Source organism: Mustelus asterias, chromosome 8 (genome assembly GCF_964213995.1).
Source record: "Mustelus asterias chromosome 8, sMusAst1.hap1.1, whole genome shotgun sequence".
NCBI classification, from domain to species: domain Eukaryota; kingdom Metazoa; phylum Chordata; class Chondrichthyes; order Carcharhiniformes; family Triakidae; genus Mustelus; species Mustelus asterias.
In genome coordinates, this window is record NC_135808.1 from 122,098,439 (window position 1) to 122,122,405 (window position 23,967).

Here is a 23,967-nt window from a genome sequence, read left to right on the forward strand (position 1 = left end):
AATTCTGAGACGAATAACCCATCTATCTCCTCACTCCCCAAAACCTGTCCCCCATCCACAAGGTACAGAAATGTGATGGAATACTGTCCACTTGTCCGGATGAATGCAGCTCCAACAACACTCAAGAAGCTTGACACCATCCAGGACAAAGAAACATGCTTGATTGACAGCACATTTAGCACCCTCAACATCCACTGCCCCCATCATCAACGCACAGTGGCAGCCGTGTGTACCATCTACAAGGCGCACTGCGGGAAGGCTCCTTCAACGACACCTTTTCAAGCTCATAATCTGTACCACCTGGGAGGATAAGGGCAGCAGATGCATGGGAACACCATCACCTGCAAATTCCCTCCAAGCCGCACACCATCTTGTCTTGGAACTATACTGCTGTTCCTTCATTGTTGATTAAAATCCTGGAACCTCCCTTCCAAACAGCATTGTGGGTATACCAGTAGGCAGTTAGGAATGGGCAGTAACTGAATCCTGTGAATGAATGATATTTTTAAAAAATGTAAATTATTTTCCTGATGGTTATCTTGACCAGTACTTTCTACACTCTCATTGCAGCATATTAAGGAGGTTTTTTATGTTGGGATATAGATGAGGTACAGCTAAGTCAGTATTAGAAATGTCTCTATTCATGCTATTTTGTCTTCAGCATATTCTGGACAAGTTTCTCGGAAAGGAAAATTCACGGCAGACTTGTTGCCCACAACATTCAGGCAGTATGCCCAAAGCACTGGCAAGGAATCAAAGATATAGAAGACTAGCCCTTTCAGTTAGGCGTATGGAAGACCCTTAAAAAGTAAATTCCAGATAGTAAGCATATTATACTTGCACAGAATATTGATCTTTGGTTTCCAATGGCTCTTTAGTTTTCTCAGAAGTGTCTAAAGGGCTGCATCTCTACCCTTTCTAGACAACCAGCTGATGAGGACACACAAAAATGAGCCAGAACGGCTATGTCATAAGCTCCATTTTCAGACTTTTTGAGCCTTTTGGTAAACATGGAAAATTTCTAAATTGATCCTTCCTCAGTACATCTCCTCAGTAAGAGCCAGGATCCAGACAGTTTCAGCACTAGCTTCTCAGCCAAAGAAATGCTTACTTGGCATGCAGCAGCAGCTGGCATCTTTATCGTCATATTTGCAGGATTACACATTCTGCCTATCTCAGTCCTTGAGCGGATGGTGGAAGTTATCCTTGTTACTCTCAACCTTTTCTATCCTTGTAAATGATTACCTTAACTCTAACCTGCCTTTTTCCTTCAAAAGACTTGAATATTTGATTGCAATGTATCAGATGCTTAGTTGTCTCACCATCGTGCTCCCCATCCAGTTTCTGAGTAATCCATACCACCATGACCCCACTGGTTGATGTTACCTTGCACTTCACACCTCCCAAATCCATGCTCACCTTTCTCAGAATTCCATATTTGAATCCTACCGATCATGTTTCCACTTCTGCCACAGCGTTGAAACTGCTCTTCTCAAAGACACAAATGACATCCTATGTGACTGTGACAAAGATAAACTATCCCTCCTTGTCCTTCTCAGTGTGCCTGCAGCCTTTGACATGGGTTCATTGCACCATCCTCCTTCAGTGCCTTGTCACTATTATCCAGCTGGATGGGATGGCATATGCCGATTCCATTCTTATCTACATAATAATAGCTACAGAATCACTTGCAATTACTTCCCTTTCTGCTCCCACACTACTTTTAATTGCTCCAGCATTACTGGCCATGCCTTCAGCTGCCTGGGACCCAAGCTCTAGAATTCACACCCACTTCCTCTCCACCTTTCTTTGCTCCTTTTAAGGCACTCCTTAAACCTACTTTTTGACCGAACCTTTGGCCATCTGTCCTAGTATCACCTAATATGTCAGATTTTGGATACTGCTCTTGTGAAGCACCTTGGTTCATAACATTAAGAGTGCTTTTTGAATACAAGTTGTTGCCGTTTTACCAAAGAGATCCCCTGTGATTAGGATGCAACTAGCAGCACAACGGGCCGGAGACATCAGCGGAGACCGTTTAGCAGGCTCCCCACAGGGCATCACGGCCTCCGTGTGTCTCTGGGGCTGAGTATTTTAGAGTAATCAGGTTTGCTCCGCAAATCAGCGTGGAGCTGATTTCCATATTTAAATTAGTATTTAAATATCATTAGTGGGCCTGGTACTGAGGTCTCCGGGCTAGCTAGCATTTCCACCCCCCCCCCCCCCCCCCCCCCCCCCCCAGGAGTGGTTCACTCCAGCAGGGTTTACAACAGCTCCTCATGAATGGGGAACTGGCGCTCGATCCCGCTGGATGGAACAGAGGCCTTGGAAGCCCCCCCCCCCAGAAGGTCAGGGTAAGGGGGGTGCCCCCTGAGCATTGCCAACCTGGCAGTGCCAGCCTGGTCCCCTGGCAGTGCAAGCCTGCCCAGCTGGGACTGCCCAAGGGGCAAACTGGCAATGCCCGAGGGACACCTTGGCACAGCCCGCCAGGCATTGGGCAGTGCCAAGAGGGGATAGAGGGGGCGGGCCTATTGGGGAGGGGCCTATAGAGGACGATCAGTGGAGGTGTGGGGTTCCCGCTGCTACTTTTCATAGGGGTCACGGGTAGAGGGAGGGAAGGGGGTGATTGGGGCTGGCGTTTCAGGTGGAGGTGGAGGACTGCTGGATGTGGGGGGTTGGGGAGATTCGGGGCGGGCTGGGGGATGGCTGATTTGGTGCTGGCCCGAGAGGTCCAGGAAACTAGCGCTCAGGCCGCGAGGGGTTCTGAGGGTCAGCGATGGAGAGTCGCGGCACTGGCCAACCATTGGGCTGGCCAGCGATCGGGAGGCCGGCAATGCGGGGCCACTGCGCATGCACCGATCTCCACACCGACAGATCAGCGCATGCGCAGTGGCCCACTCAGTGCTATGCTGCCGGCTTCTCCAATGAGAACAGGCCTCGCCCCCTGATTTTCAATATGAATCTCGCTAGGTTACTCTGCAGTGCTCAGAGTGTGGGAGAATCATTTTGAAAATCCTGCTGAAACAAGGGTGGGATTTACTCCCGTTTTTACGCGAATTTGGCACTTAGCATTTTTTTGGGAGAATCGCCCCCCCCCCTTAGTTTATAATTGAACTGAAATTCCAGCTGTCATAGTTAGGTGTTTGAAAGACCTTAGATTTGTAGATATTTCCACTTAACAAATATGTTCGTTTGCAAATTTTGACTGGAATCTTCCCGCAGTACACGCCTGCAGGATCTTCCAGTCCTGCCAATGGTGGCCCCTGCTGCGTGTTCCCCAGCCACTGGGGATGCAAACGAGAAACCACGTTGAAAGTGGTGGGACCAAAAGATCTCCGGGGGTGGGGGGGAGAGAGAGAGAGAGAGAGAAGAGAGAAGGTCATGGATAATCTGGCCCCATGCTTTTTCTATTGCCGTGTTGGCTGTATCTTACTTGTCACTGCTGCGCTCTTTTATGGAAAGAATGTATTCAAACTTGTAGCATCTGATCAGATTTTTCACTCCATTGATCGCTCATTATATCTCTGTAATTGCTTGGTGGTGTCATTTCATGCACTGTTTAAGTACAAAAGGATATTGTGATTGATTATCTTTAATATAATGCCAAAGTAGTAAGAAATCAAATCATAGTATGTAGTGGTGGTTTGTTTTTGCAGAAAATGCCCCATATTTAAAAAAAATCTTGTATATGCCTTTTTATTTTCAAAATGCATGCACTGACATTGCTAGCAAGGCCAGTATTTATTGACTATTTCTAGCTGTCCTTGAGAAGGAGGTGGTGAGCTTTCCTCTTCAATTACTGAAGTCCAATTCATGAAAGTATGCCCACATAATTGTTCTGGAGGATTGTTCAAGGAGTGTGACCCTGTGACAACGAAGAAAAGGTGATGTATATCCAAGCTAGGAATGATCTACGGGTTGGATGCCGTTGTTCTACAAGGCTATGAGGTTGCAGGTTTGGGAAGTGCTGTCAAAGAAACCATGGCAAGTTGCAGTGCACCCTGTAGATCTGCAGCCATGGTAAGCTGGTGGTGGAGGGAGTGGCTGTTCAACGTAAGATGGACCTCTCACCTGCTCTAGTTGCCAGTTGGATCAGTTGAGTTTCTTGTAAATGGCGGCTTCCAGGATATTCATGGTGAGGGGGGTCAGCAGGGGTAATGCCATTGAACATCAAGGGAAGTGGTTAAATACTCTCTTGTTGGAGTTGGTCATTGCCTGGCACTTGTATGTTGCAAATGTCACTTGCCACCTCTCAGTCCAAGCTGTCCAGGTCTTGCTGCATATGGCATGGACTGTTTCATTATCTACAGCTTTAAAATACTCCCCTGTTCTTTTCAATTTGCCAGACTCTAGCTTTACTAGCACAAGACTGCCAAAACCGGCCTTCATTAAACTGAGTCGACACTATTAAACCACTGCATCCTGATGCTTCACACCAGATTTTTGGCCAGCCGACAAAACTTTCTGAAAAACAAGTGTTGTTTATTTCTGCTGCATAGCATTTATCTGCAAATCAGAAGGTGAACTTTCTGATTGTACTTAAATAGATCCAGATGTCAATTGACTCGTAGAACAAGATAAATATAATACAGAAATTACCTGATAAAGTTTGAGTATTTTTTATCTCAGACGTACTACTTTGTTGAACCCATAAATTGATACAGCAAACAAGTGGGAAGTAGTTGGAATTTGTTCAATGTGGTCTTAGGATGAATAGCATCCTGTTTAACCAAGTCAAAATTTATATTAAGCCCATTATATTTCAGACATGGAAGCTGATTATGCAAAACACCCACACAAATAAATGTCTGCTTTGCACGTTATGCATGAGCTTAGTAACAGCTATTACTTAAAACTAATGAGTATTATTTCATGATATGTAATCCTATGACATTCAATTTGCGAGATATTTTAGGTGCTACAAGGGTATATGGAACTTCACCTTGGCATCTGTGGCACACATATGCGCTTGAGTGGTGAATCCTGCCAAATGCTATTTTGGTGAGCAATGCAGGCAGTGGAGATCCACAAGAAGCTTGCAGAGTCGGCAGATAATTATGTCAATCTGTGTGCCATGCTAATTTGATGCTGAGGTGCAACTTTGGCGCTCAACACTCCAGATAATGTCCTACATTGACCTGACACCACTGAACACTCTTTCAACAGCAGGAAAAAAACCCTACCAGTGCTATTTCAAGGGATCAGCAACTATACACAGACTGTTTGCTGGTTGACAAGTTTTGTGGCGGTCGCAAAGTTGCACAATCTTGTCAGTTGGAGGAGACACCCTTTGCCACCAGCTCTACAGCAAGCAGCTGAGGAGCAAGGGCATAAGCACAAGGAAGGGAGAAGGTGACCTAGACCACACCCTCCTGCAAACTGGCACATGCATTGCCCTCGTTCCCTGCTCTGGCTTCAGCCCACTCATGCCCAATGCCTCATCACATGCAGATCTTATCTTTAATCTATCCTCTAAGATTCAAGCAATGTCAGTATCTGATTTGGTGACTGCATGTATGAAATCAGATGACAGTGCTTTGTCATCTTCATCATTTTTCTTGCTGTCCCTCCATTGCCTGGCCATGTTGTACATTTTGGGTATTGAAAGAAAAGAGAGTAAGGTTGTGGTGTAGGTAGGGGAGAAAATAAGAGGTACTTTTTACACCATCTAAAGGTTGTAAATTTGAAGAGAGTAGGGGAGAGGTGTAGGTGGAATTTGAAAAGGACAATTAGGTACAAGGAGATGGTTTCAGCTGGCCACAGTCTCAGCAACACTCATCCCAATAATGGTCATCGTCATCTTCTCCATGAGGTTTAACACCGACAGGTGTGGCTGTCTCCTTCCAATTAGCTCCTGTTACCCTCAGTTGTGCACCACCATATCCTGCAAAAGTGCAAAGAGTGGCACCTTCCCATGCAATCGCAGAAGGTGTAACACCTGCCCCTTTATCTCTTCCATGCTCACCATCCAAGGTCCAAAACACACATTCCAGATAAAGCAGTGTTTCACTTGCACCTCTTTCAATTTGGTCTATTGCATTTGCTGCTTCCAACCTCTCCTCTATATTGGAGAAACCAAACGTAGACAGGGTGATTGCTTTGCTGAGCACCTTTGGTCTGTATGCAATCAGGACCCTGACCTTTCCGTTGCTTGCTATTTTAACTCACGATCCTGCTCTCATGTCTGTCCGTGGCCTGCTGCAATGTTCCAGTGAAGCTCAACGCAAACTGGAGGAACAGCATCTCATCTTCTGGCTAGGCACGTTACAACCTTCCGGTCTCAACATCAAATTCAACAACTTCAGATGATTAGCTTCACCCCACCTCCACCCCTTTGTTTTCATTTTATTTAATTTTTAACTTTTCTCTACCTTTCATATCTTTATTGTCTTTCATTATTTTTCTTCCCCCCCCCCCTCCACTCTTTCCCCTATTTTATCCGCTCTTTTCTTACCTTTTCTCCCCTTTTCTTCCCTTTGCCCCCTTTTTCTCAATTTTACTTCTCTCCCACCCATCTCCCCCTTCCCCCAACATCTTCATCTGTCACAGCTTACCCTCTGATTTCAGCTTCTCTGCTTTTTGGCCATTCACACCTTCTATTCTCTCTCTGGACTGCCATTCACACCTCTTAGCCTTTCCCCTTGTTTTTGCGGCTATGATTCATCTTTCATCCCCTCGCCTTACTGTATAAATATCTACCACTTTCTGTGCCTTTTAGCTTTGACGAAGGGTCATCCGAACTCGAAACGTCAGTTCTTTTCTCTCCGTACAGATGCTGCCAGATGGTGAGAAGTTTAACAACACCAGGTTAAAGTCCAACAGGTTTATTTGGTAGCAAAAGCTGGTGGACAGGCTTTGGAGAGTCAGGAGGTGAGTTACTCACCGCAGTATTCCTAGCCTCTAACCTGCACTTGTTGCCATTGTGTTTATGTGGTGAGATCATTCATCCGCTTTCACCAATGGTGCATAGTTGAAAGTTTGAAATAGATTTGGTCACAACATTGTGCTTTTTCCATGTTCTAAGAGCAAGTGTCGGAAAGTAGCTTTGGGTGTTGCAGAGCAACGAAATATACGTTTTTTTTGTTAAGGAAGGGAAAATCTTTTGAGAGTACTTTGAGTACTTCATACTTCCATGGACATCTTGGCCTACAGGGAAAGTAGGAAAAACCCTCTCTTTTCCATTCTTCATTTTCCTTGAAGCCAGGGAGACCACAGCCTTGGAAAACAGCAACACGATTTTGTTTTGTGCATTTTTAAACAAAAAACATAATTTTCTTTTCGGAGGACTCAAATTGCACCATTGCTTTTTGTGACCGTTTTAATGATGTTGCTGATAGGAATGAACCTGTGATGATTTCAGTAAGAATTGGAGTACATCATTATACTAACCCTCGGAGCTGTTTTAAAACCCAGTAAACCTCGTTATTATCTGCAGCTGAAAGTTCCCCCGCTTTTAATGTGGTTTCTGGGATTGGGAATGAGTTCTTGGATTGATTAAATTCATATTCCCACTATTTCTGATACAATGACTCCAAGATGCCTGGTGAGGCTCCCTGTCAGTGACATCAGACAAACCATTTAGTAAAGAAGGGGACTCAGATTGTACATCTTTATACCAGAAACCAAATTGCCACATATTCCATCACTTTATTTTCTTTTCTACTCATTTGATGAGTATCTGAAGCAAAGCAATTGCTACAGACTTCCATTTCACATTCTCCTGCCTCTAAAGTTTTTTATCAGTGTCACAAGTAGGCTTACATTAACACTGCAATGAAATCACTGTGAAAATCCCTGAGTCGCCACACTTTGGCTCCAGTTCGGGTACACGGAGGGAGAATTTAGCATGGCCAATGCATCTAACCAGCACATTTTTTGGATTGTGGGAGGGACCGGAGCACCTGGAGGAAACCCACGCAGACACAGGGAGAACATGCAAACTCCACACAGACAGTGACCCAAGCCAGGAATTGAACCCGGGTCCCTGGCTTTGCGAGGCAGCAATGCTAACCACTGTGCCACCGTGCCGCCCTTTGTCAGTGGGTGCCACTGTAAAGACTCCATTGCCATTAATGATAGATAGTTGTGTTAAAATTGTGTTTAAAAAAATTATATATATAAAGTCATAGTACATCAAGTTTCCATAGTGTGTCATTGTGGAAAAATGTGGAGTGGTAACTCAAAATTACTCAGCATGCTCTGATTAAGTTTGTTTTGTTTTTTCCACATTGATACATAAAGCCTACATTTTATAATGCAACAGTTGGCAGTGTGGGTGAGTTAAATGAGTGAACTTCAATGACAGTCGGTTCCCCAATTTATGGAAATATGTACAGACATTCGACTGAACTTATGATTCAAGTTTACAGTGTCAAAGAAAAGTAAACTAATTAAACATCTCCAGATGTTTAAACAAATGACTGTCTTGTTTTTTTTCCCCTTAAAAACAAATAATTAATGTACTCAGTGGCACCAAAGCTTAAATACAGTCATGTTGAGCTATTAATCTCGCTTTGCTTTGTGACTTTTTCTTTCTGTTTTATTCTTTTCAACTTAACGGTGCCCTGAATTTGATCTTACAACTTGGATTTTTGATTTTCATTTTTAGACGGCTGACCTGTTTTTGGCACATTTTATGTTATTATTTCATGAATTCTTTCAGAAATGAAGCAACTTTGAATAAACATACAATTGAAATAATTAAAGTAGCCATCAGACCATTAAAATGAATGCATGACAAGTTAAACAATTACGTTGAGTTGCATGAAGAAGGAAAAGCTTTTAATGAAAACCATAGACATTCTGTGAAACGCGAAAGCATCAATGGAGAAAACATGCTGGGTATTAAAAAGTCCTTCATCCTCATTCACCATTGGCGCAAAGTTGAACGTTTGGAATAGATTTGTGACAACATCATGCTTTTTCCTGTGTGTTTGCTCTGTTTTAGTTGTCAAGCACTACCACTGGATTTTATATTATCTTATTAATATCTTTTGCTCCAGATTATTTGGGAATTAACAGGTCCCTTGCAGAACTGCTCCTAAATCCAACAGAAACATTTCTGACTAGTTGGCAAATCTAACTTGTCATTGACATTGAATAACTATAAATTTGCTAAATTGTTCAGATCAGCTTTAGGTGAACTACATTTTTTTTTTGCATCCACAACAATACAATGTAAATATATTACCAATTTATTCATTCGAGGGACATGGGCGTCACTGGCTTGGCCGGCATTTATTGCCAATCCTTAGTTGCCTGAGGGCAGTTGAGAGTCAACCACATTGCTGTGGCTCTGGAGTCACATGTAAGTCAGACCAGGTAGGATAGCAGATTTCCTTCCCTAAGGACGTTACTCCACTTTAATCTACTAACATTATTAGTAGATTAAAGTTGAGTAACTTATTATCGGGTCTACATGAACATTGATAAACTTATCTGGTATCTTTCGTGGTATCTTTTTGGCCTTTAATTTGAATTCAATAAAAAATGATGGGTGGAATTTTCGAGTCCAAACCACCGGTGGGTTTCTTGGTGGGCAGGAGCAGGCTACGTCCACCAACAGAAAACTGAGTTGCCCTGCCACGTGATGAAGCAAGCTTATGCATAATTTATGAGGTTTCAAGCAGAAGATCGGGCATGAGAACCCGACCCCCCAATTAAGCTGGAAACTCGCCGCTAATCCTGTCCACCACCATACTTTGTCTCCAGAGTGGAAAATTTCACCCATTATGTTTAATCCGATCTCTATTAATGCCTCCCATATCTTATTGATAAAGTTATAGAAGAGGGATAAATGGAATATCTGTTATTTGCTACCTTATCTTGTTCCTAATGATGCTTTAATAGTAATATAATTCAGTATTTTTGAACTGTTTGTATAATAACTTAGTGTGATAATTTTAATCAATTTAACATTTAGCCCTGGCATTTAGGTAGAAATTGTATTATGTATTTGAAATCCTGAAGAATGGCTAAAACCAAATTGATAAAGGGAAAAGAGAGGGTTAACACACTATTTGTACACCCCAGTTCCATGGTCAATACTTAACACTCAACCAACACCTCTAAGAATAAATGATTTACCTCATTGCTATTTGTAGGGCATCGCAAAGTATAACAACAGTGACTGCATTCAACAGGGTATTGGTAAGCTCTTGGTGAAATCTGAGAATTTGAATGCAACTTGATTTTATTCTACTGAGCTCCAACTCTTGCTGAGTAATCGCAGAGCAGTATTGACAGCAAACATGGTAGATTATCACAGAAATCTATCTGTCGGAAATTATGTGGTGTGAGTGATCCACCTTAATGACAGGACTGGTACCTTTGTTAAACACTTGTGTGTATACGTGCAGATATTATGGTATCTGAGCCAAGTTAAGTCTTTGGCAGTGTGGAAACTGAATTGCTTTCAGCAAACCTTGTGCAATGACGGCATGTAATAGGAGATAGATCATTTTAATCTCTCCCGAACCTGAATTCAAACATGAACACAGCGTACTGAAGTGTGTTTCGAATTGCAATCTTAATGATTTGCAGCACTCTGTAGCCTAACGAGGTAATGCTATTTACATCAAATTACATCCTTTAGAATGCTGTATCTGTATTCTCTCTTTTAATTTTAACTAAATTGCTGTTGTTAGCGGAGACTTGAGGGGATTGGGGGGGGCAGAATTTTAACACCCAAGAACAGGTGGGCGGGGCAGGTGTTGAGTTAAAATGATTGATTCTTTTCAATTCTGGCTGTAAATTGGCCAACCATGCTGTATCCTGCAAAACATTGTGCAGCTGAGAAGATTGCAGGTGGAGGCGGATGAAGGGACACAGCAATAATTTTGGGATAAGGAGAATATAGAGGACAACGAGGAAGACAAAGGTGGGACACCTGTTAGCAGACCGACCACTTAAATTGCTGCCTAACATGTCCTAATATTGTGAAGATTCAACGACTAAAATGTAAGAGCTCAAATCCTGCAGTTTTGGCAAAACTGCCTGTGCCCCTACATCCCCTGTCCTTGCACTAAACAGTCCTCAAATTGCTCATCCACCCATTACACATTTGCTCAATGAGTCACATTCTGTACTGGCATTTATCATGAAAGCGTGGGATGCAGTAAGGAGAAAAACATGGAAGTGACGCCGGGCACCATTTTTTGTGTAAAACAAAGGAAACAGCAACATAGTGATAAACATAATGTAAACACTCATAGAACATAGAACAGTACAGCACAGAACAGGCCCTTCGGCCCACGATGTTGTGCCGACCTTCATCTGAAACCAAGATCAAGCTATCCCACTCCCTACCATCCTGGTGTGCTCCATGTGCCTATCCAATAACCGCTTAAATGTTCCTAAAGTGTCTGACTCCACTATCACTGCAGGCAGTCCATTCCACACCCCAACCACTCTCTGCGTGAAGAACCTACCTCTGATATCCTTCCTATATCTCCCACCATGAACCCTATAGTTATGCCCCCTCGTAATAGCTCCATCCACCCGAGGAAATAGTCTTTGAACGTTCACTCGATCTATCCCCTTCATCATTTTATAAACCTCTATTAAGTCTCCCCTCAATCTCCTCCGCTCCAGAGAGAACAGCCCCAGCTCCCTCAACCTTTCCTCATAAGACCGACACTCCAAACCAGGCAGCATCCTGGTAAATCTCCTCTGCACTCTTTCCAGCGCTTCCACATCCTTCTTATAGTGAGGTGACCAGAACTGCACGCAATATTCCAAATGCGGTCTCACCAAGGTCCTGTACAGTTGCAGCATAACCCCACGGCTCTTAAACTCCAACCCCCTGTTAATAAAAGCTAACACACTATATGCCTTCTTCACAGCTCTATCCACTTGAGTGGCAACCTTTAGAGATCTGTGGATATGGACCCCAAGATCTCTCTGTTCCTCCACAGTCTTCAGAACCCTACCTTTGACCCTGTAATCCACATTTAAATTAGTCCTACCAAAATGAATCACCTCACATTTATCAGGGTTAAACTCCATTTGCCATTTTTCAGCCCAGCTTTGCATCCTATCTATGTCTCTTTGCAGCCTACAACTCTTGGTGAATTAAAGTTTATTTAACCTGCATTTCTAGTTGGTGCATTCTTTCCAGTTTCAATGGTGGCTGAGACAAGCTGCCCAGATCCCTGATTGCTGCGATGCTTTTAATCACACTTCTGGGTTTTTGATCCTCTGAACACCTGGCCTGGTCTGTTCAACCTGCGACTGTGTAAGGGCAGACCCAGTCTGCAGGAGATGCGATCAGGTACTGGGTGAGGGAGGTAAATGGATGCAAATTGGAGAGTGCTGTGTTGGAGATCCCATTCCTTCATCTCCTTTCACTATTGTCCATTTCCTAGTCCACCACATCACTCTAGCACTCTGTTATCCCAGTTTGGTGACAAACAATGATGCATTATAAGGTCATGAATACGGTATCTGTCATTCTGTTTAAGGCAACATACATTGCCTCCATGGCCATGATCATAGCCTGGATGTACTCATTTTTGAGTCATGCTTTTGAAGCTTCATGGAGGCGGCCATTCAATGGTCACAGCTGCCACTGCCATCAGTGCCTGCTCATGCTTGAGTGTTCTGAATTACCACCTTACTAACCATCCAATTGAACCCACCAAAGTGTGAGTATTTGCATTGTGTATGTTTGTACATCCTGTGATGATGCACCCTCAGAAGCAACCGACCTCATGTATTTCCTGCAACACTTGTTATGCCTGTGAATCCCCTGGAAGACAAAAGGAAATTATATGATTTAGTTGCGGCAAAATCACGATCTCTACAATTACCATAATTGCCTTCTCATAGTTCAATCAGTGATGAAATAAATTTTTGTCAGAGATACTTTCAATTCTGTCACCAGCTATCTGCAAATTCTCTGTTTCTCTATCCCTGACTGACAGGGGTGGATGCAGATGTGCCACTTATCTCCAGGGCACCTCCTTGCCATCTGTTAGGTGGAGTCTTTGCAGAGACCCACCTCCAATCCTCCATCTGCTTCCTTGCATTTTGCACACTTCTCCTGCATGAGGCGATAAAACAGACCTGAGTAAGTGAAGGTCAAATATTCACCTGATGGATGCAGTGCATTCAAGAGCATAATAAGACTGATGCATCACATTGCATACGGATTGGGGTGAATTACAAAGATGAATGCATAAATGAAGAAATAATGAAGTACATAGAAAAGAAGTTGGGTGCTGCTGGACGTTGAGTTGTGTTAAGATGTTATGCCCTTCATTTTGAAAATATAATTTTTCAAGTTGAACTGGGACAGAACAAACTGCTTAAAGATGCAAGGCCACATTTCAAAGTGGAAGTGTGAAACAAATGAATCAGCCTCACGAAAGTGTGAAGAGAGAGACATTTTCCATAATTCAGACGCCCATTGAAACTTAGAACTATCTAAGGAAGCGGCATTAAAAATGCAAAGTACTGGATGCTGAAGCAAAAGCTGCTACAGATGGTTCAAAGCCGCTTGGAAATACCTAATGGGTGTAGTATTTGAAGGCAAGGCTGCCAGCCACTAAAGAGAGAATAAGTGACACAGATAGTGTCAAGAAAGTCTTCAGCAAAGGAAACAGCTGAGGGCTTTCATACTCTCCCTCACTCTTTCTTAGAATTAGTGTGTCATCCATTTCAAGAAGTCTTATCAGAAATCTACTAGTAAACCAAGATCCCATAATAATTGCAACATCTTTCACAACTGACCACAGTGATTAAAAGCAATGCCTCAAGGACCATCAAAAGACAATTGAGCCATATAATCTTTTACTCTTTTTCTTCTTCCCTTGCTGGGGAATACTAAGGGCCCGATTTTCACCACCAAGAAAACCTTCATAATTCAAATCCTTTCTTAATTTTAAAGACCTATTAGGTCATTTCTCAGCCTTTTTCAAAAGAGAAGAAATCCAGCCTGGCAATCCGTTCCTGATACATATACCCATGCATTTCTGGTATCAGCTATGGTGCTTCATACATAGGATTGCTTTCTTGTTTTTTACGGAATTTGGCACCAAGGTTTGCACAGTCTAATTTATGGAAAACCTGCAATAATTAGATAATAACGAATGCACATGCTTTATTTTCCATGTGTAATGCACATGGGATTAAATTTGATGATTCTGCTGTTGCAATAGGAAGTCACACTCTGAACACAGGTCACAGAATCGAGGCTACAGGAGTTGTAGCCCATCTTTCACCCACATTCCCTTTAAACGTGGTTTTTCTGCTGGGTTCATGGAATTTGGTCTCTGGTACTAATGTGCAGTTGTAGCTATGTTAGTAAACTTTTATGCATTAGCAAACCACAATGAATCATCCAACCATCAAAACAGAATTTGTGTTTAGAGTGGATGCCAATCTAGTCACAGTATATTGAGTTCAATCCTATTTTCTTCTTCATTTAGATTAAAGATAACCATAAGATGTAACATCACAGTTAAACACAACCTTGTGTGGAAAGAACCATTTCTTGCTGCGAAATTTTAACTAGATCTTTTAGCTTATCTCTGATGCTCTAATAAAAGTACCAATTTTAAAAATGCAGACTACAGATTACTGAAATTATTTTTGCATTGAAAAGTTTTCTTTCTTTAAGAAGTATGGTTTCATTCAGCGCATAAGCTTTAATGCATTAACAAGCTTAATTGTCATTCCTGCGTCAACAATAATCGCGTGAATGAAGTGCATCAAGTATCTTTTTACTCTTGTATGTTGTTTATTGAAATCTGTAAAACTCAAGAGCTGAGAGTAAAGATAGATTAGCTCCATGGTCCCCAAATAGTTGATCGCAATCAACAGGTCAATCCTGGAGTCTCAAAGTCAGTTGTCATTGGCTGTCAAATCACTGCCGAAAATGCGTGGAACTCGAGCTTCTTGTGGTGACGAGCGAATCAGCTCATTGACTGCTGAATCACAGGTTCCAAAACGTGGACTAAGCTGGGTGAAGACAAAATGACTGAGGAGCCAGGGACCTCCGAGAGGGTAAAATGTCAACGGCAAGATCAATCATCAATGAATAAAAGAGGTCATTCGAAATGGCATCACAAGATAACGCATGCCAAATTTCAAGGAAGTTTCCCTTTGAACAGTGCCATTTGGACAAAGACTGTTGGGGAGTTAAAGGGGATGTTACAAGCTCAACAGTCACTCTTTTCAAAACCTGTGGCTAAAGGCAAGGCGAGCAAAAAGGTATCTTTTCGCATTAGCCATCAAACATAAACTGACAAAACATAAACTGTTCACCAATGGCAAAGTTGCTGCCGAAACCTTGTTCAAAGACTTTAAGAACAAAGATGAAATTATGACAGCCATCAACAGCATGCCGCTTGGTGCTTTAACAGTAGCCAGAAGAGTGAAATTGTTGTCCAAGGATGTGTCTCAGCAAATACACCAAGACTTATCAGGCTATGAATGTTTCTCACTGCAGTTTGATGGGTCAGTAGCCATGACGGATAGGGCCCAGCTTATTGTTTTCATTCACATGGCATTAAAAGATGGAACAAGGGTGAATTTCCTCACTCTTTTGCCACTCTGAGAAAAGACAAGAGGTGAGGATATTTACAACGAATTTAAAAGGTATGTGACTGCGAAAAACATTCCAATCAAGAAACTGGTTTCAATCACAACTGATGGTGCACCATCAATGCTGGATGTCAATACAGGCTTTATTGCACTCTGCAGAAATTGTTCCTAAGTTTCCCTCCTTTGTCAATTACCACCTGTTATCCACCAACAAGCGTTAGCCAGCAAGGTTTCTCCTGTTGTCAAGATCATCAACTCAATTTGTGCCAGAGCTCTGCAACGTCGCTTGTTCAAATCATCACTCGATGCGCTTATGGTGAGCTAATCCTTCATGTAGATGTGAGGTGGTTAAGTCGAGGAAAAGTCCTCCAGAGATTTTTAGATCTGCTTCCTGAAATTATCACATTTCTTAAATCAAGAAATGAGGTGTACAACGAGCTGACAGATAATGATTGTTGCTAGACTCGGCGTTTCTTACGAACGTAAGTGCAAAATTGAATGAACTGAACTGTAGGGAAGGGGCAGAGACTTGTCACACATGATTAGTGCAGTGAAATAAAAGCAAAACACTGCGGACGCTGGAATCTGAAACAAAAGCAGAAAATGCTGGAAAATCTCAGCAGCTCTGACAGCATCTGTGGGGAGAGAATAGAGCCAACGTTTCGAGTCTAGATGACCCTTCTTCAGTGCAGTGAAGGTGTTCAAGCTGAAACTGGACCTGTGGTCCTCCCAATTAAAGAACAAAATTACTGAGCACTTCCTAAATCTGGAGGTCAAACAGAAAGGGTTCCATCCAAACAAATTCTGCGACCACCTGAATAAATTGGAAAAATAATTCAACAGATAATTTCAGGAGTTAGACAAGATGAAACAAATCGTTATGCTTGTCTCAAATTCTTTTCTTCAAGTCGACATTGGAGAACTGGCAGCAAAATCTCAGTAGGTGTTCGAACAAAGCAGTGGACTTGACTGGAAAATAATCACCATGCAAAATGACATAGAGCAGAAAGCTAGGTCCAGGGACAAAGACTTTGGGGGACTTGTAAACAGAGAGAAGTGCCCTCTTCTGACATTGTGTGCACTCAAGGTGAAGGCCTACTTTGGTTCCTCATACCTTTTTTGAGATGGCTTTTTCCCAGATGAAAATCATCAAGTCCAGGAATTACACTCGTCTCACAAATCTGATGGACTGGATGAGACTGGCCATCTCAAACTCTGACCCAGACTTCACAGCACTCAGTATGCAAGCACAGATGTCACACTATAAGAATAGGTGAATGTTATGCATAAGTACATTTTGTGGGGTTTTAATAAAGTCGAATTTTTAAGAGTAGATTTCGTACTGCATTTTAATGCTAAAAGTGATCTTGTGTTTAAAAAAGATTGGAGACCACTGGCAACTATTAGCTACAGTAAGGAGTCTAACCACACCAGGTTAAAGTCCAACAGGTTTATTTGGTAGCAAACGCCACTAGCTTTCGGAGTGCTGCTCCTTCAGCGCTCCGAAAGCTAGTGGCATTTGCTACCAAGTAAACCTGTTGGACTTTAACCTGGTGTTGTTAGACTCCTTACTGTGTTTACCCCAGTCCAACGCCGGCATTTCCGCATCTCAGCTATTATCTACAGCAGGTGCTACTTGTGCACATAACTTAATCGATGGTGTCTGCCAGTAAGTTGAATGTGTTGACATTATGGTATCACTTTTACACTAAGGATGATCAGTGCAAGATACAAATCGAAGCGTAAGTGCTGGCGCAGTAAAGCTGAGTGGGTAGGTAATTTTCCACCTATTTTGCTGGACACCATTTGTATTATGGTTTCAATTATCTTGAACTTGGATGCAGACCAGAAGACTGGTGTTGCTGTTAGTATGAGTAATTCAGCTACAGTTTTCCAGGAAATCTCTTCCCTCAAAGCTGTGGATGCTGGGTGAACTGAAACTTTCAAGACTTGAGATTGACGGTTAAAGATATCAAAGGGAGCTAAATGAAGTAATTGAATGGTGGGACACGTTCGAGAGGCTGAATAACCTCCTGCTGTTGCATCTCAGTTTGTAAATCTGCAGTTGGTGTTCCTCCATTGCTCATCCTTTCCTATTTCTGTAACCTCATCCAGCCATACCACCTTCCCAGATCTCTGCACTCCTCCAATTCTGGCCTCCACTACCACCCTCCCTGACTCCATTCACCCCATCATTGATTGCTGTGCTCTCAGCTGTTGAGATTATAAGCACTAGAAACTTCTCCATCTCTCTATCTCTCCTCAAAACTTACATCGGTCCTAATACCGCTTTATCTGGCTTGGTATCAAACTTTGTTTGATAACACTCCTATGAAATGCGTTGGGACATTTTATTGTTAAAATTCTTATATAAATGCAGGTTGTTGTTGCCATAATTATGATTTATTTTACTTTGTACTATACTGAACCTTGCATTTATTATTTTGTTTTATTGCGATCACACTAACATAGCCAGATTTCCTAAGGATAATGTCTAAAGGTTAAACAGCTGGTTGTCTCCACGTTTTAACTTGTTGGCACTGAGCAATGGAATGTCGGACTCCAATCCATCTGCATTAAATTTGTGTAGTGGGATGTACATTTCAGGAAACTAGTGGGGAAAAAAAACTACAGCCCCGTGAAAACAATGGACTGCACACTAAGGGAACTAGAGATGGAAAAAGTACAAGTTGCACAATGCTTAGAGAGGTGGCTTGTGAAAAGAATAGTAATAAATAGGTGAAATAAATTCAATTGTTAGCTTATTTTCTACCTTTTACAACTCGGCATTTTATTTTGGAGAAGTAAAAGGTTGCAGCTAGACTGTCTAGACCAGATGTAGACATATCAAAATACAGATTGCTGGGCACATGTTGTTTATCACATAAAATACATTGGACTTGTTACAGTAAAGCCAGTTACTGTGAGCTGGTGTCTGCTGCCAAATGTTAATCATTGTTGTATTTTTAAGTGAGTAAAAGTTGTACATTCATTCACTAACATACAGTTGTTTGTACTTCTCAATTATTTTCACATTTTAAAAACTGTAACTAAATAAGTTCACTTTTTCAAGCTTGGAAGTAATAGCCAAGGCTGCTTAGTAATAGTGAAAATTTGGACCTAGATTTTGTGGGCAGCTGTTCATTAAATTTGCAATTGCCATTAGACATTCTATGGACTTTTGCACTGGAACTTGGCAGTCATTAGAAGTATATTTTCATGCGGCACACTCTACAGAGTATCTGGAACAGGGCATGCAACCATGTATCTATCTCCTTAACAGATCAATTTGAAAAATTCTTACTGAGGGTTGCAGAGTCTGAAAAAGATAGTGTGCATTTGAATACTGAATTCAATGCCAAATCGTGTACAGCAAGCAGAATAGAGAGGAAACAATATATGGCACAGGGAGAGATAAAAGAGTCAGAAAAAGCTATTTGAAAAATTTCAAACTCCAACAATAATTATCATCTGCAGGAATGAGACTCCACACTATAAAAGTTAATTTCCATTGCTAGAGATTGACTTTTCAGATTAACAATTGGTTTCTATTATTTGGGTGTTATATGAAGGGGGAAATGGCTGGAGAGTCAGAGAGAGCCCCCCTGTGTTAACTGGCCAGCAGCAACATTTCTCTTGGATTTAGAACCCCAGATCAGAAACTCAGCCCTCACCAATAGCTCTCAGCCGATCATAGGTCTTTCAGAATCCTCCCTCTGCTAATGGTGGGGTCCTAGATCAGGCATGCATTGCATTTGAAGGAGGGACACCACCCCTCCCCGGGGAGCTCAAAGCAAACTCAGCAAGTGTTTGGCTTTCTCTGTTTCCTGCATGGCCAATCCCCTGGTGCCACTGGCTGAGTATCAGCGGTGGTGGTATGAGGTCCTTAAGTGGCATTAACTGAAAGGACATAATTGGGTAGAGATGGGAAGGCAGCAGGGTCCCCACCCGATTAAATGCCCCTGCACCCCCCACCCCCACCACCTCCAAACCCACTAGTGGAGGTGGGGATTATAAATTCTACCCATCATTTATAGTATTTTTCTGTTCAGTTCTGCATTTCTGACATGATCCAGTGAGAGTGAAGCACTTTTGAACATCCTGAGGTTTTGAAAGATGCCTCATTAATTCAAATCTTTCTTTCTTTTAGTTTTAACAATTGTATGTAAAATAGGTAGACCTGCATTTCTGCAACTACACCAAAAAGGAAAAAAATTTAATACACACAGAATGCACTGAAGCCTAACAATATCACTTGCCACTCGATAATGTAAAAAAGGATGTATTTTGATTTGCTGAAGAGGTGTAGGTTTAAGAACTGTTTTTGTTCTTCCTTCCCTCAGGTATCTGAGAATTCTACTGTTCAGTTTCCAACAGTAAACTTTACGTCATCAAGGTCATTGGAAGAAAATTCTCTTCCCCAAGACAGCAAACATTTACTGCAGTGGACCAAAAGAAAATATGGATCTGTGACTTCTTTCACTGAACTGAATAAGGCTAATAACATCTACATCAAAGTGGGCGAAGGTGGGTCAATCTTACTTGATAATTATGAATGTTTGTGCCCAATAGTCCAAGCTACATTAATCACTGTGGTTTACTCATAACTAAGAATATTTCTTAAGCAATGCATTGGATGCAGAATAGTAGTCCTTTCGAATTTTTTTTTCTTTGAAGCAGTTTAATGTTTACAGTCATTAAGTACTACAGAACTCAAGTATTGCTGAGAAGAAACATTTTGTCGAAACTTTGTGTTTTGTACACATCGGGACAATTACAAGAATAGCAATGTCAAGGAAAACAAGGGGTAGGAGGTTAGGTGTCATTCCATCGAAGATGTGTTTCTCATGGTACCTAATATCGATGCTTGTGAGAACTGGGTCCAGAGGTGATCCCGTGGCAACACCATCTATTTGGCCATACATGGTGGCATTAAAGATGAGCTCAACTGCGCGAGTTGCTGAGTTCATAAGCTCAGTGAATGCTGATTTATGCAATGGTGTCGGTTCCAGACCGCCATGATGTAGTGCTGCAATGCAAATATCTATGGCTTCCTTAAGAGCAGTAAGAGTTTTAACAACACCAGGTTAAAGTCCAACAGGTTTATTTGGTAGCAAATGCCATTAGTTTTCGGAGCGCTGCTCCTTCGTCAGATGGAGTGGATATCTGCTCTCAAACAGGGCATACAGAGACACAAAATCAAGTGCTCCAAAAGCTAATGGCACTTGCTACCAAATAAACCTGTTGGACTTTAACCTGGTGTTGTTAAAACTCTCACTGTGTTTACCCCAGTCCAACGCCGGCATCTCCACATCATTCCTTAAGAGCAACATTGGTGAATAGGTTCGCAATGTTAAATGTTCACATGGACACAGCATTGCTAAGGATATGCACGTCCTGTGTGGCCTTCACAAATGAACCTGGGAAACTGGAAACTTGTTCAAAACTCGTTATAACAATTCACCTAAACATTTGATCATTTCATGCTGTCAGAACTTGTCAAAGATGAGATAGGGTGTAGAGGTTTAATGTTAAGTTTCAGGCTTGTTATCTCCAAAATGTATATTTATTTTAATTTCATGGGATGTAGGCATTACTGGCAAGTCCAGCATTTGTTACCCATCCCTAATTGCCCAATTGAGAAGATGCTGGTGAGTTGCCTTCTTGAACTGCAGCAGTCCATGTGGTGTAGGTACATCCACAATGCTGTTAGGAAGGGAATTCTTGGATTTTGATCCAGTGATAGTGAAGGAATAGCAATACAGTTCCAAAACAGAATGGTGAGTGACTTGGAGGTGATGGTGTTCCCATGCATCTGCTGCCCTTGCCCTTTTTGGTGGTAGGGTCACAGGTCTGGAAGGTGCTGTTGAAGAAGGTTTGACAAGTTGCTACAAGTATTTGGTGCTCACTGCTACCACCGTGCATCGGTGGTGAAGGAGTGAATGTTTAACAAAAACAAAATATGCTGCAAAATCTCAGCAGGTCTGACAGCATCTGTGGAGAGAGGAAAGAACCAACATATCTGAGTGAATGTTTAAGTTGGATGGGATGGTGATCAAGCAGGCTGCTTTGTCTAGGATGGTGTCAAGCTTTTCAAGTTTTAAAAAATTCTTTACTGGATGTGGGCCAGGCAAACGTTTGTTGTCTATCCCTAATTACAATTGAGAAGGTGGTTGTGAGCCGAGTTCTTGAGCGCTGCAGTCCATGTGGTGTGGTTATCTCCACAGTGCTGTTAGGAAGAGAGTTTCAGGATTTTGACCCAGGAACAATGAAAGAACGGTGATATAATTCCAACCAGGATATTGTGTGGATTGTGGGGAACTTGCAGGCGTTGAGCGTTGTTGGAGCTGCACTCAAAAGACAAGTGGACAGTATTCCATCACAGTCCTGTCTTGTGCCTTATAGATGGCAGACAGACTTTAGAGAGTCTTGAGGTGAGTTATTTGCTTCAGAGTTCCCAACCTCTGACTTGCTTTTGTTGCCACAGTATTTACCTGGGGGTTTGTCTAGTACAATTTCTGGTCAGTGCTACACTCCCCATGATGTTGATGGTGTGGGTTTTAGCAATGGTAATGCCAATGAATGTCAAGGAAAAATGGTTAGATTCTCTCTTGTTGAAGGCGATCATTGGCGGGTGCTTACGTGGCACAGATGCTGTCTGAAATATTTATAGGCTTATATTCTCTGGCCTCCCCTCAGCGGCGGGAGTCAGGGCACTGTTTTCTGGCAGCACGATCCTCTGATCCTGCTGCGGTCAATGGGAATCCCCATTGAAGCCATCCCAATCCCCCGGGAAACCTGCGGCAAAGGGTGTGCTGCCAGTGGGACCAGAGAATCCCGCCAGCGTGAATGATCAGAGAGCTCCAGCCATAGTTTTTCGTAACATTTAGTAAAATTGACATTTTAATAAACACATAACTATAGCGATGCTAAGAAAATCGTAGTCAACATTTCTGACCTCTCTTATAGATCCCCTGTTGCCACCAACATGCATCGTAGAAAAGAACTTTCTATCCCAGAATTATCTTGCAGCATATCTAAATACCCAATCTGCACAAGGCTGTTTACTATCCGACCCAACAGAGGAAGAGGAGATTCATATCATTGAAATTGAATCTCCAAGTACCAACCCTTACAGGTAAATTACTATTTGTGTTTGCTTTCTGTTCTTGGACAATTTAGATGCTGAGTTATTCTCTGATAACACATAAATATGCTTTATAAACATCATTTGCCATGCAAAGAGAACAAAGAACAGTACAGCACACCAAGTTTCTGCTGATATGGATGCCTCTCTGATATTTTCTTGCCTCTACATGATGCATATCCCTCTATTCCCTGCCTATTCATGTATCTATCCAGATGCCTCTTGAATGTTGTTATAGAATCTGCTTCCACCACCTCCACGGTGCTGGTGGTGGAAGCAGATTCTATAACAACGCTGTGTGAAAAACTTGTCCCTTACATCTCTTTCAAACTTTCCCCCTCTCACTTTCAACCCTATGCCCCCGAGTAATTGACCCTTCGACTCTGGGAAAAACACTCTGACTATCCACTCTATCCAAACCTGCCATAATCTTGTAAACCTCTATCAGGTCCCTCCTCATCCTCCAATGCTCCAATGAAAACAATCCAAGTTTGTTCAACCTTTCTTCATAGTCCATATCCTCCGAACCAGGCAACATCTGGTAAATCTCTTCTGCACCCTTTCCAATGCATCAACATCCTTCTGGTAATGTGGCGACCAGAATTGTACACATTACTCCAAATGTGGCCTAACCAAAGTCTTATACAGCTGCAACATGATTTTCCAATTCCTATTCTCAACACCTCAACCAATGAAGGCCAGCATGCCATATGCCTTCTTGACCACCTTGTCCACCTGAGTTGCCACCTTCAGGGAACTGTGGATCTGCACGCCTAGACCCCTCTGTATGCTAATATTTCTAAGGGCTCCACCATTTACTATATACCTTCCTTCTGCAGTAGACCTTCCAAATCGCATCACCTCACATTTGTCCGGGTTAAATTCCATCTGCCATCCTTTGACCCAGGTCTCCAGCTGATTTATATCCTGCTGTATCCTCTGACAATCCTCCTGACTATCTGCTACTTCCCCAATTTTTTTATCATCTGCAAATTTACGAATCAGACCACCTACATTTTCCTCCAAATAATTTATATATATTACAAACAACAGATGCCCCAGCACTAATCCTTGTGGAACACCGCTTGTCACAGGCCTCCAGTTAGAAAAGTACCCTCCCACTGCTACTCTCTGCTTTCTATGCTCAAGCCAATTTTGTATCCATCTTACCAGCTCATATGATATATCCCATATCCCTCGGCATGCCTAGGATCTGGAATGATGTTACGAGCCACAGGCATTCCAAAACTTTAAAACTACATTTAAATAAAATA

The 23,967-nt window shown here is 42.3% G+C and overlaps 1 protein-coding gene across 2 annotated transcripts in view; it reads left to right on the forward strand.

The window, feature by feature from the left end:
• The window catches only part of tgfbr3 (transforming growth factor, beta receptor III), a 154,520-nt gene that overhangs the window by 73,643 nt on the left and 56,910 nt on the right, over positions 1 to 23,967 (forward strand). For both annotated transcript variants that reach the window (XM_078218895.1, XM_078218896.1), the window contains exons 5-6: positions 19,890 to 20,073; positions 22,516 to 22,684. In XM_078218895.1, coding sequence (XP_078075021.1) covers positions 19,890 to 20,073; positions 22,516 to 22,684 — 353 coding nt within the window. The remainder of the gene's footprint in view (positions 1 to 19,889; positions 20,074 to 22,515; positions 22,685 to 23,967) is intronic.